The following is a 14,312-nucleotide window of genomic DNA, read 5'->3' as shown; positions in this document are numbered from 1 at the left end:
TAGTAACTATAATGCAAAACAGTTACAAAAATGAGATTTTAAATATATAATATATGTAGAATAAAGTGCAAAATCACAATGTACGGCTTAATGAATTTTTATAGTTAATGCTCCCGTGTAACCAGTGCCTAAACCAAGAAACAAAATATTACCAACTAGTTTACAAGCATTATATATATATATATTTTTTTTTTGCGGTTTGTGGGCCTCTCACCGTTGTGGCCCCTCCCGTTGCGGAGCACAGGCTCCGGATGCGCAGGCTCAGCGGCTATGGCTCATGGGCCCAGCCGCTCCACAGCATGTGGGATCTTTCCGGACTGGGGTACGAACCTGTGTTCCCTGCATTGGCAGGCGGACTCTCAACCACTGCGCCGCCAGGGAAGCCCAAGCATTATATTTTAATGTATGCAAATATATAAAATCTTGCATAGAAATTTAAATGACTGGAATTTTCTAAATTTCTTGCACATACAAAACTGGGTTTACAAGAAAGAACTTGTATAAAAAAGAAAGGTTTGTAGTACATGCATACCTTGTATAGAAAGGTTATGCACATAACCACATGAATCATTAGGTTAATCAAATAAAATTCTTGACAGTGACAGATCAAACTGCTTATATTTTTCATCCATCTGATAAAGTATACTAATAAAAAACAGCCTTCCCTTAAACTCTAGTATTGTAATGCTGCTACCAAGAAAGAATTGTCCATTAAAACATCAACAATCTCAAATTAAAATTAAAGAATTAAAATAGAGAATACATCAGATAACTGTATATTTAACAACAAACAATTTTAAAAATTACAGGTAACCCCAAACAAGATAATTTGACTGTTCATTAATTGGAGTAGAATGTAGTCAAATTATACAAAGGCAGGCTTCCCTGGTGGCGCAGTGGTTGAGAGTCTGCCTGCTGATGCAGGGGATGTGGGTTCGTGCCCCGGTCCAGGAGGATCCCACATTCAACACAGTCCCTATCAAAATCCTAGCCTGCTTTTTTTGTAGAAATTAACAAACTGATACTAAAATTCATATGGAATTGCAAGAGACCCAGATACCCATAACAATCCTGAAAAAGAACAAAGTTCAAGGAGATTTTGAAATTTAGTATTACAGCTGCAGTAAACAAGACCGTGTAGTACTGGCATAAGATTAGACATATACATATAGGAGTTTGGGATTAACATATACACACTACTATATATAATATAGATAATCTACAAGGACCTATTGTATAGCACAGGGAACTCTACTCAATATTCTGTAATGACTTATATGGGAAAAGAATCTGAAAAAGAATAGAGGAGTATATATACATATAACTGAATCACTTTGCTGTATACTGGAAACTAACACAGTATTGTAAATCAAGTATACTCCAATATAAATTAAAAATTAAATTTAAAAAGAAAGAAGAGAATAGAAAATATAAAAGTGTGCCACACATTAAAAAAAAAAAAGGAATAGACATATATATTAATGGGATTGAATTGAGAGTCCAGAAAGGAACTCTTACACTTATGGTCAATTGATTTTCAACAAGGATGCCAAGACAATTCAGTGGGGAAAAGAATAGTCTTTTCAGCAAATTGTGCTCGGACACCAGGAAAAGAAAATGAAGTTAGACCCTTACCTCAAACCATATACAAAAATTAACTCAAACTGGATCATAGATCTAATGTAAGAGCTAAAACTATAAAACTCTTAGATGAAAATGTAGGTGTAGATCTTTGTGTCCTTGGATTTGGCAGTGGTTTCTTAGGTATGACACCAGAAGCATAAGCAACAAAAGAAAAAAAAAGATAAATTGAACTGTGTCAAAATTTAAAACTTCTGTGCTACAAATGATAACTTTAAGAAAGTAAAAAGACAACTCAGAGCAGGAGAAAATATTTTCAGATCATATAAATGATAAGGGACTGGTCTCCAGGATATATAAAGAATTCTTACGATTCAGTAATAATAAAGCAACTCAATTAAAAGCTGGGGAAACTATCAGAATAGACATTTCTCTAAAACAGATATACAGATGGTCAACAGGCACATGGAAAGATGCTTAATATCATTAGCTGTTAGAGAAATATGAGTCAAAACCACAATGAGATAGGACTTCACAGCCACAGAGATGGCCATATCAAAAGGACAGACAATAACAAGTATTGGAATCATATGGAGAAATTAGAACCCTCATATAGTGCTGGTGAGAATGCAATTGCTTTGGTAGTTCTTGAAAGGATTAAACATAGTGTCAGTTCCACTCCTAGGCATGTACTCAAGAGAAATGAAAATGTATTAATACATCCACACAAAAACTTGTACATGAATGTTCATAGCAACATTACTTATAATCACTAAAAAGTAGAAATGACCCAAATGTCCATCAACTGATGAATGAATAAACAAAATGGGTTACATCGGTATAATGGTCCATTATTTAGCCATAAAAATGAATGACAGGGCTTCCCTGGTGGCACAGTGGTTGAGAGTCCGCCTGCCGATGCAGGGGACACGGGTTCGTGCCGCGGTCTGGGAAGATTCCACATGCCGCGGAGTGGCTGGGCCCATGGGCAATGGCCGCTGGGCCTGCGCGTCTGGAGCCTGTGCTCCGCGGCGGGAGAGGCCACAGCAGTGAGAAGCCCGTGTACCGCAAAAAAAAAAAAAAAGAATGACATACTGATATATGCTACAACATGGATGACCTTGAAAATATTATACTAAGTGAAAAAAGCTAGTCACAAAAGAATATGTATTGTATGATTTCATTTATATGAAATGTCTTGCATAGGCATTTCGTAGAGAGACAGAAAGTAGATTAGTGGTTGCCTAAGGCTGAGGGGTAGGGGTGGGCTTCTTTTTGGGGTGGTGTTTTAAATTTAGATTGTGGTAATGGTTCCACAACTGTGGCTATACTAAAAACCGTTAAATTGTATACTTTAAAATATGTAATAGATAAACCATGAAGATATTTTAACATTGCTTAAGATTATAATTTTCTTAAAGTTTTGTTAATGTGATGTTATTTTAGAGATTGATAAAATGCAATAAAAGAAAATTAATAGAACATAAGCAAGTTTAGTTAAATTTATGTGATCTCAACTTATATTATGCGTTTTAGTAAGAACCAGTTAGAAGTTCAGGGGCTTCCTGAAAATTGGAGCTGTTTAACAACAATGTTTATGATGTTGTTTTAGATAAACCAGATTTAGAAATTCAGAAAAATATGGTGAAAGCAGTATCTTTTATTATAAAAAAACTGCCTGCTTTGCCTAAAATAAGAACTTTTTTTACTTGTCCAGATTTTCTCCCTAATTATTTTTGGACTATTAGCCAAAAGCAAACTTAAACCAAATCAAAACAAAGAAACAATAAAAAACAGTCTTTAGACCGCAGATTTATCTTAAACATAACATGGAGCTTAGTTTTCCTCTACAGCATTCTTCTTTAGAAACTTTTTTGCTTGTGATTATTTCCTTAAAGTAAATTATGGGAAGTACAATTAATTTACATACTTGCCAGCATTTGGTTCATTCATTTAATCATTCATTTAACAGATGCCTTTTGACTGTCTACTGTCGTGCTAGGCACTGGTTAGAACAGGGGAAACAGAAAACAAAGCAGACATGGTCACAGCTCTCAAAGAGCTTATCATATGTAGCAGTTAGCAAACATTAAATATATACATAATCAAAATTATCCCAAGTTTTATAAAGAAAAGACCAGCGTGCTAGAGAGAGACTAATGAAAATTCGGGATCAGAAAGTAAGGAAGTTATGCACATGACAATCCTAGGTTTTATTGTTTAAAATTTTTTTCTGCCTAATTGGTAAAAGAAAAATTGTTTTTAACTTGCATTTGTTTATGAACAGTGAATTTTAGCAAGTTTTCATGCTAATTGACTTTTATGTTATTCCTTAACCCTCTTCTTCCTCCTTTAATTGACTATTCTATGAGGAGGAAGTGTGTGTTTTGAATGTACTGTTTGTTGATTGAAGTTTTATATTTCATTACTCATTTTATTTATTTTTTTTATTATTTTTCTTTTTTGCGGTACGCGGGCCTCTCATTGTTGTGGCCCCTCCCGTTGCGGAGCACAGGCTCCGGACGCGCAGGCTCAGCAGCCATGGCTCACGGGCCCAGCCGCTCCGCGGCATGTGGGATCTTCCCGGACCGGGGCACGAACCCGTGTCCCCTGCATCGGCAGGCGGACTCTCAACCACTGTGCCACCAGGGAAGCCCTCATTACTCATTTTAAATCATGATTTTATTATTTTCCTCAGAATAAACTCAAAATTAATTAATTTGCTTTTTTACCTCTGTGTGAAGTGAGTATATTCCTTTGTAAGTCATTGACTGTCAGTTCCTACCCATACTTTGTGTTAAGAAAACGTTAGGGACTTCCCTGGTGGTCCACTGGTTAAGACTGTGCTTTCACTGCAGGGGGCGCAGGTTTGATCCCTGGTCAGGGAAGTAAGATCCCACAGCGTGGTGTGGGAAGGAGAGAGAGAGAGAGAGAGAGAGAAGGAAAGAGAGAAAGAAAGAAAACATGTTAAATTTGGATCAGTTATTTTTAATATTGCCAATACATCTTAATACATGAAAGGGATATATTTTGTTCCAGTTGACAGTAGAGCAAAATTTTGTATATTTTACCTATTTATTTATGATATTTTAGTATTCATGTGTATTTAAAAATAGAGCTGAATTCCTTCAGAACAATTTTATTATCATATTTTTACTATTTTGCCAGCATCCTAGTGTCATCTTTTTATGACAACATTGTGTACTTGTTATGTGTACCTGCTTGAAGTAAGGCAGCCTGTGTTTGGATCCCTTATTACCACTTATAAATTAAATATAATATCAGGCAAATTACTTATCCTTTCTAGGTGTCCTCCTTTTCCTCTTTATTAAAACACTCAAGGGACTTCCCTGGTGGCACGGTGGTTAAGAATCCGCCTGCCAATGCAGGGACACGGGTTCGAGCCCTGGTCTGGGGAGATCCCACATGCCGCGGAGCACCTAAGCCCGTGTGCCACAACTACTGAGTCTGCACTCTAGATCCTGTGAGCCACAACTCCTGAGCCCGCATGCCACAACTACTGAAGCCTGCACGCCTAGAGCCTGTGCTCCACAACAAGAGAAGCCACTGCAATGAGAAGCCCGTGCACCGCAACGAAGAGTAGCCCCCGCTCGCTGCAACTAGAGAAAGCCCGCTCGCAGCAACAAAGAGCCAACACAGTCATAAATTAATTAATTAATTAATTAATTAATTAATTTTAAAAAGCATTTCACATCCAAAGCCTTTAGTATAGTGCCTGGCACATAGTAATCGCTCAGTCAGTCAGAGCTGTTATGGTCTTTTTAATCACTGTTTTCCAATTTCCCCTTCAGATTTCATGCTACTTTTGTTCCTACAGTTTTACTATTTTGTTTACTTTTCTGTTATTTCTGTCATGTGACTAATTCTCCCTGTACTATTCCAAGAGGAAAAGTGCAGGCAGTCCCAAGCTCAGCTATTGATATAATCTCCATATCTGTGATTCCTGTTAAACCTCAAGCCTGCATTAGCAGGTAGCCATTCTGCTTAGTTGAGGCACTTTCCAGGCAGCATTATGGCTTCTCAGGGTGGAAGAGATTCTTACTTTAGCCACATTCTAAGACATTGCAGTGTTTGGTTGGATCACTAACTGGTGAACATAGAGGGAATATTATAAAGTACACCAGGGTAGACTGCAAATATCCAAAGTATAATAACCAAACTTCTAGCAGAGTAGTCTGGTCTTTGTAAGAATTTGAATTTTGTTCATCTTTCTAGCACCTCCTGAAGAATGGGGAAAAGCAGATTTTCACAGTGGCCAGGGGCATTTGTAGGGATATTTGAGCCTTCATTATCTTTTACTACCTTGCTTTGTGAACATTTAAAAAAATTTTATTTTATATTGGAGTATAGTTGATTTACAATGTTGTGTTAGCTTCAGGTATACAGCAAAGTGATTCAGTTATACATATACATATTTATTCTTTTTCAGATGCTTTGTGAACAATTTTATAATGATCAAATTGACTGGCAAGAGCAGTCAATATGAAATATGTAGATGTTTTTGGAGGAAAAAAGGAGGTGGGAAGTGTGTGTGGAGAGGATGAATTTAACAATAGAACAGTGTATAGACAGAGTACATGAAGAAGGGAGGGAAAGCAAGGTAGAAGGTAGGGTGCTCTGTTTTTAGGCAGCCATGAACAGGATTTTTAGAGTTGCCTGAGTTTCAGTATAAAGGGATTATGAGTACTTCAGTTCTTTTAGGAATCAACTAGCAATAAGTATCACCTATTTCTGTCCTTTGACAATCTAATTTGCCTAATAGTAACCTGGGTATCCTATTTACTACTTTGAGAAGAGACAAGTTAATTAAAAATTGAATGTTTAGCAGACTGTAATCTAATAGCAATGTCTTTTAAGAAGCATTTAAACCACTGTTGGTTGCGGACTTTAGATTTGCTTATGAATAGTTGCCCAGAATTAAAATTTTTCCAAAACAGGTTTTTAAAAACATTTTATCATGGAGAAGTTTAAATATATACACAAGTAGAAAGAATGGTATAATCTTCATATATCTATAACCAGTTTCAACTATTATTAACCTATAATTAATCTTGTTTCATTGATATTTCCACCCGCATTCCTTTCCACCTTACCTCCTTGATCCCTCTCCCCAAGGCTTAGTCCCTCTCCCCAACTCCTAAGACTTGGATTATTTAGAAGCAAATTCCAGACGTCACATAATTTTATCAGTAAATATTTCAGTATAAAGCACTAAAATATAAGTACCTTAAAAAACTACAACATGTGGGCTTCCCTGGTGGCGCAGTGGTTGAGAGTCCGCCTGCCGTTGCAGGGGACATGGGTTCGTGCCCCGGTCCGGGAAGATCCCACGTACCGTGGAGCAGCTGGGCCCGTGAGCCATGGCTGCTGAGCCTGCGCATCCGGAACCTGTGCTCTGCAACGGGAGAGGCCACAGCAGTGAGAGGCCCGCATACCACAAAAAAAAAAAAAAACTACAACATGTGAATTTCACACCTAAAAAGATAATAATTTCTTAATATCAAATATCTTGGTCAGTGTTCAAACTTTCCTGATTCTCTCTTTTCCAGTTTAATTGAATTCAGATTCAAATAAGATTCATGCATGTAATTCATTGATATGTTTGTTAGTTCTCTTTTAGTCTATAGTTCCTCCTTCATCTCTATTTTTCCCCTTACAGTTGTTGAGGAAATTGGATCATATGTCCTATAGCTTTCCATAGTCTAGATTTTGCTGAGTATATGCCCATGGTGTACTTTATATTTTCTTTTGTTGTCTCTTGTACTTTCCATATGTTGTTAGTTACATCTAGAGAAACTTGTTAGACTCAGGTTTGACCTTTTTTGCAAGACCACTTCATAGGTGGTACTGTGTCCTTTTATCAGGAAGCATATGTCTGATTTTGTCTTTTGTGATATAAATAATCATTGATACATTGCAAAATAATTATATTCTAATTATAAATGGCTTCTTCATTTATTAGCTGGAATAATTCATAAATTGAAACCTTCCCTCACCTTTAGCTGTATTTCAATATGCAATTGCATCTATTTCTGTATTTTCTGTTCCATTCATCTGTCTATTCATGTACGATGCTATACTATTTTTATAATAGAGGCTTTGTAATATATTTTAATATATAATAGGGCTAGCCTCTTGTTTTCTGGCTATTCTTACTCTGTTCAAATGAACTTTATAATCTATTTTTATAGCTTCATTAATATTATTAACATATTAATGATATTTTACTAGGAACATATTAAGTGTAAAATTAACAGAGAATCTGACATCTGAACATCTTTATTTTGAATCTTCTTGTTTTAGAACATGGTATGTCTATTTGTTGAAGTTTACATTATGTCTTTCAGAAGATTTTATTATATTCCTGTATCAGTTTTCTGTGACTGCTATAACAAATTACCACAAACTTGGTGTCTCAAAACAACAGAAATTTATTCTCTCACAGTTCTAGAGGCTAAAAATCTAAAATCAGCATCACTGAGCCAATATTAAGGTGTAGGGCAGAGTTGTGGTCCCTCTGCAAGCTCTAGGAGAAAATATTTTCCTTGTCTCTCATTCTTTATATTATGGCCGCTTCACTCTACTCTGCCTCCTCTTCTGTGTGTGTTTCAAATATCTCTCTGTCTCTCTCTTATAAAAACACTGGATTTAGATCCCTCCCAGATAATCCAGGTTAATCTCCTTTGTCAAGATCCCTAACTTAATCACATCTGCACAGACTCTTTTTTCTTTTCTTTTAAAAAATTATTGTTTATCTACCTCTCTTTCCCCCCCACCACCAGTTTTATTGAGTTATAATTGACATACAGCACTGTATAAGTTTAAGGTATACAGAATAGTGATTTGACTTACATACATCATGAAATGATTACCACAGTAAGTTTAGTGAACATCTGTCTTCTCATGTAGATACCAAATTAAAGAAGTAGAGAAAAAAAATTTCCTTGTGATGAGAACTCTTAGGATTTACTCTCTTAACAACTTTCATATATAATGTACGTCAGCGTTATATTTAGCGTATTGTACATTACGTCCCTAGTCCTTATCTTATAACTGGAAATTTGTACCTTTTGACTGCTTTCGTCCAATTTCCCCTCCCCCCCACCCCCACGTCTGGTAACCATAGATCTAATCTCTTTTTTCTGTGAGTTTTTGTTTGTTTGTTCTTGAAGTATAACTGACCTACAGCACTGTTAGTTCCTGTTACACACTACAGTGATTGGATATTTCTGTACATTTCAAAATGATCACCACCATGAGTCTAGTTACCATCTGTCACCATACAAAGATATTACATAATTATAACTATATTTTCCATACTGTATATTTCATACCTGTGACTCGTTTATTTGTGAGGTAACATTTACAGGTTCCAGATTAGGACCTGGTCTCTGGGTGTCTATATTCAGCCTAGTATAATTCCTCATATAAATTTTGGACATGTCTTTTTAAATTTATGATTTGATATTTTCTTTCATTTTTTGTTATAATAGCATCTTCTTTCTCATTTTATCTTCTAACTGGTTTATATTTGTATATTGATTTTTGTATGTTGATTTTATAACTTGCTACTTTACTGAATTCTCTTACTCCATGTAGTAGCTTTTCAATGGATTCTTTTGTGTTATCTCGATGTATAATTATATCATCTGCATATAAAGATAGTTTTATCTTTTTCTTCCCAATTCTCATGCTTCCAGTTATCTTGTCTCATTACATTGACTGATACCTCCGACATGATGTTAAAGAGTAATGGAGATATTAGTATTCTGATCTTGTTCCTTATCTTTAGCAGGAGAGCTTCTAGTGTTTTTTTACTAACTAGAATCCAAAGCCTATTTCTTTTTAGGGATTTAAATTTATATTTTAAAATGAGAAATGTAACCAGTTTTGCCTTCATAGAGAATAGTATTATATTATACAGTGCTCTGTAGCTTTTCAAGTGTTTTCAAATAACTAATTTATTTAGTTCTGTGAGATAAAAGGGCAGATATAGTATCTTAATTTCATAGTTAAGTAAATGTTCAGAGAAATTAGGTAGTTACCTAAGGTCATGATGCTAGAAACTGGTAGAACCAGGACCAGAATGAAAGGTTTTTTTTGACTGCACTAGGCTACAAATTCATTTTACTTAATATTTTCCTTCAGGAAAACTCTAGATTCAGGACAATGCATTTTATAAATATAAGAATACATAAATAAGTTATTTTCCTTTTTAAGATGTGACTTTTAATGGTTTACTATGTTAAGTGATTGTGTGTGTGTGCTTAGAGAGTAAAACATTATAGATAAGTCTAATGACCCCTTTAATAACCAACTTCAGTCCCATTCCCTCTCCTCTGGGGCAAATGCCCACATGAATTTGGTATGTCATGCTTCTAATCCATTAAAAAAGTTCTCAGTTCACAGACAAATGTATGATGCTATGTCACTGATTCATAAAAATTATAAGGATAGGGCTTCCCTGGTGGTGCAGTGGTTGAGAGTCCGCCTGCCGATGCAGGGGACACGGGTTCGTGCCCCGGTCCGGGAAGATCCCACATACCCCGGAGCGGCTGGGCCCGTGAGCCATGGCCACTGAGCCTGCGCATCCAGAGCCTGTGCTCCGCAACGGGAGAGGCCACAGCAGTGAGAGGCCCGCGTACTGCAAAAAAAAAAAAAAATTATAAGGATAATATACAAATCTACCTTATGTTCTATATCTTTCTTTTTTCACCCATCATCATCAAATGGATCTCGGGGTATGCAAGACTTTTCTGAACGTGACATAAAACACAGAGTCTCCTTTTAGAATCTAGATCTCTAGTAGACAAGTCTAGTGTCTTTCCACTAGCACATTGACTCACTAAACTGTTCTGGTTAAGATTTTTAAAATTTAGAAATATAATTTCAATTTTGATTAAAATTCCATCTGGTCTTTCTAAGTTGTAACAGATGAGTTAAGGACGAGAGGAGGTAAATCGTTTTTGGACTATTTTGTGCTTGCCAAAGAGCTGAATAAAAGTGCCTCCTGAGCAGAAAGTTTGTTATTTCATTTTGCCTGCAGAGGGAGGGTTCAGATAGAAGTTATACATTAGTGTTTGGGAAAAAGTGACTTACTTCCTTGAATTAAATCAGTTTGTATCCATGACAGTGGCGAAATCAATTCAAAATTACATGTAACACAAAATTCTAGCACTTAAAATTAAAAACTTCTGACTCTGGAGTTGGGGAGTTGAGCAGAATTTCAGAATATATTATTCAATAATCTTTTCCGTTTTCCACATTGGAAATGAGAGGCTTCACCACTCAGATACTGCAAAATACCAGTATAAATAGAACTGCCATTTTGTTGTAAGAGTAAAATGTGGATGATTTAAACCAGGAATCAGTAAACTTTTTCTGTAAAGGGCCAGATAGTATTTTCAGCTTCGTAGGCCATATCGTCTCTGTTCCAACTATTCAACTCTACTGCTGCAGCCCAGAGCAGCCATACACAATACATAAACAAAGGGGCAAGACTGACTGAGTTCCAAAAAAACTTTATTTATGAAAATATTTGGGTGGATGTGACCCACAGGCTATAGTTAGATTTTTGCTGGGTTGAAGGCAGTGGTATACCAGTAAATGTTTAACAACTGGCTTTTCCGAGAGGTGGGTACACCCTGACTTATGGTGTTTGCCCATTTACATGAGGCAGATACTCTCACCATGGTTGATTTCAAACTACCTACTGGATATCACTCATCAGGGAGGTGAAAGAGATAAACAATGGCATACCATTATATAGCATTTGTAACATATAGATGTAAATAACCTCAAGAGCATAAATAATAGGAAAATGAAATAAAATAAAAGTGATAAGTTTTGAATATTACCTTGTTTTGAATACATTTACTTAATTGTAAATTCAGATAATTTAATTTTTAACAATGTCTGTCTTTACCATCTGGCTCACAAAATTCCTAAAAATTTAATAATTGGCTCTGGTGAGCCACTCTAAGCCTACTACGGCACACCACTGTGTTAGAGGACATAACCAAGAATTTTGTTTCAGTAAGTTGCCTACTGAATCATAAGTTATATGGGAGAGTAAAAGCAAAGAGATATAGAGAATTGTGTTAATATGTAACTTTTGCACTAATTTTGCTCATCTGTTTTAATAAGAATCTGAAAAAATAATTTTGTTCCTTTAAATGAGAGTTGACTGTGTCAAAGGTGCTTTATTTCTTGGTTCTTTATCTCAACTTTTAAGTGATGGCATATGAAGTAAATTTAGGTGAGTAGATTCTGTCAGTATGTCATACATAATAATAAATGTTACTTATTGTTTGGTTTTTTCCCCTTAAGGAATAACTGTGACGCCTGACGAAGAACAAAAATTGAATCATTATGTACAAGTTTTACAGAACCTAGTACTAAGTATTCCCACTAAGGAGCCAGGTCATCAGGAAAGATCAGAGTCTCCAAATAATGCTGATTCTGTAGGATCGAGGGTATCAAAATTTAAGGAGGTAAAGTTTACACATGATGAAGCTCCAGCTGAGAATGATGTTTTAATCAATCCTCTCAGTGAAGAAACTACAGCTTTCCCTACTAGGGGCTTCACACTGGAAATAGAGAAGAAAAAACATACTAAAAGTACAGCTTTCTGGTCAATTAAACCAAATAACATTTCTGTTGATTTACATGCAAAAGAACCTTATATTGAGAAAGAAGAGCCAGAGCCAGAGCCAACTGTAAGTCAAACTGAGGCACCAAAGCAATTGCCAAGTGTTACTGAATCATTTACAAGTCAAGGTGTCACCTCTTTAAGTGGGAACACTGACTTGGATATTGCCACAGAAGATGTTCCTCAGCTCTCAGGCAACTATGAAATGGAAAATCCTGAACCACACAATTTGTATAATGAAGACATTTTGAAAAAAATTGAAGATATTGGCTCACAGGTGCAACAGGTACCTCTTCCTGAGAGTTTCAACCCAGAATATAGAGCAGACATTCGAGCCTCTAACGAACACCTAAAACGAAGCCTTGCTCTAGCAACAGCAGCAGAACATAAATTAGAAAAAATGTATAAATCCCAGATGTTACCACTAGGACAAAGCAGTGATGGAGTTGATGACATTGAAACTGTTATTAACATGCTGTACAATTCTAGATCTAAATTACCTGAATATTTAGATATTAAATATGTTCCACCAGAGATGAGAGGAAAAGCTACTGCAGTATTCAATATATTAAAAACAATATTATGTGTAAGTCAAGGAGAAACTCAAAACCTTATTAGGAAGTTATTAAACAATAATATAAAACTTTAAAAACTACTTGATATTCATGAGGAAGTTGATCTAAGCTAACTGTGCATTCATTCACAGGGGAAATAAGCATATTAGTGATTCAAAAGTTGTATAAAAACATTTTCTATTGTAGTTCAATGTGCTAACATCTTTATATGTCATGTATTATGAAAAGTTTTCATATACACTAAAACCTAACAATTTAAAATAAAATTTTGATTCAGGAGTTTGTAGTTTTTTCTCATTAATTTTAAAAGTTATAAAGATCTAATCCATAAAATGTTTAAGCTTTGATTTTACTTGAATAGGTTAGTAAATTCATCCATTTTATAAGACTTAAGAGACTTGTGCAGTCTGTATATGTCGCTGGTTTTCAATAATTGCATATAAATGTAAAATTTTAGGATATGTGGTCTTTATTACTCTTTCAGAGGATCTGAGTTTTCTATCTGGATAGCATAGTTGGAGTATGTATCAGAACTACTTTTATTTGAATATATATGTGCCTCCTCTGAAAGGTGGATGATACATTAAGATACATCCCTGTTCCTTTGTTGTTAAATACTTTTGGAGTATCAGTGAGGGACTGTAACCGGGATTTGTAATGAAATCATTCTCACTTATTTTCTCTTTTTGTTTGTCTATATACATATACACTGAAGCTTTGCAAATCTTTTATTTGGGAGGATGACTAACACCATTTAGGTTAACTGTAATATTGTAATTATGGTACAGGTAATTCTGTTTCATGATTTGACCGGTATTATATTTAAATTCATTTATTTATTCACTTATCAAGTCAGTCATTTATAGTTTAATAAATATTTATTGACCTTTTACTATGTGCAGGACAAAATGCTGGATTTGGGGATACTTAGTTCCTTCTCTGTTTGAAATCGTATTATAGCAGCAAAGACAGACATAACTTCAACAATTTTTAAATTTCAGTTTTTATAAAAGTATGAGAAATTTGACCTCACTAAGACCAAGAATAATGGGAAAGCTATCCTGAGAAAGTAGCATTTAAAGTGAGATCTGAAGGATGAGGGTGTGTGTAAGGGAGAAGGGAGCATTCCAGAAAGAGAGAACAGCACGTGTGAGTGCTCTGAGTTGAGAATGAGTATGGCAAGTTCAAGAAGTAGCTGGAGTATAGAAGGGCAATGGAGAGCATCTTAAGATGGAGCTGGTAAGGTACACAGGGTTGGAATAGATCTTGCAAGGCCTCAAATTGCCTATTAAAGATTTTAGCCTTTATCCCATGATCAATGAGAAGCCATTAGTAGATTTTAAGCAAAGGCTAGGTATGATCAAATTTGTGTTTAAAAAAAAAAAAACAACCCACTCTGGCTATGGTTTTGAAAGTAGGCAAAAGTTGAAGTGTACCGAGCGCAGGCCAAATTTAGCTTGGACTAAGATGGAAAGAAGTGGCAG

At 35.5% G+C, this 14,312-nt stretch overlaps 1 protein-coding gene across 1 annotated transcript; it reads left to right on the top strand.

The window, feature by feature from the left end:
- The first annotated feature begins 11,838 nt into the window (after nucleotides 1-11,838).
- Nucleotides 11,839-13,995, top strand: SPESP1 (sperm equatorial segment protein 1). The gene is made up of 3 exons (XM_024747502.1): nucleotides 11,839-11,860; nucleotides 11,932-12,839; nucleotides 13,966-13,995. Exons 1-3 carry the CDS (start codon nucleotides 11,839-11,841, stop codon nucleotides 13,993-13,995), a joined length of 960 nt encoding a protein of 319 aa, XP_024603270.1.
- Nucleotides 13,996-14,312: the final 317 nt, after the last annotated feature.

Source organism: Neophocaena asiaeorientalis, unplaced genomic scaffold (genome assembly GCF_003031525.2).
Source record: "Neophocaena asiaeorientalis asiaeorientalis breed wild unplaced genomic scaffold, Neophocaena_asiaeorientalis_V1.1 scaffold591, whole genome shotgun sequence".
Classification (NCBI taxonomy): Eukaryota; Metazoa; Chordata; class Mammalia; order Artiodactyla; family Phocoenidae; genus Neophocaena; species Neophocaena asiaeorientalis.
Note: the sequence above shows the minus strand (reverse complement) of the source record. Positions and strands in the feature narration are given on the sequence as shown.

What these genes read in the sequence shown, in the direction of transcription:
- SPESP1 (XM_024747502.1), top strand. Translation starts at nt 11,839, where the DNA reads ATGGCATATGAAGTAAATTTAG. An exon ending in GGCATATGAAGTAAATTTAG is followed by an intron (nt 11,861 to 11,931) that starts GTGAGTAGATTC and finishes TTTCCCCTTAAG; the next exon opens with GAATAACTGTGACGCCTGAC. An exon ending in TATTAAAAACAATATTATGT is followed by an intron (nt 12,840 to 13,965) that starts GTAAGTCAAGGA and finishes TTCCAGAAAGAG; the next exon opens with AGAACAGCACGTGTGAGTGC.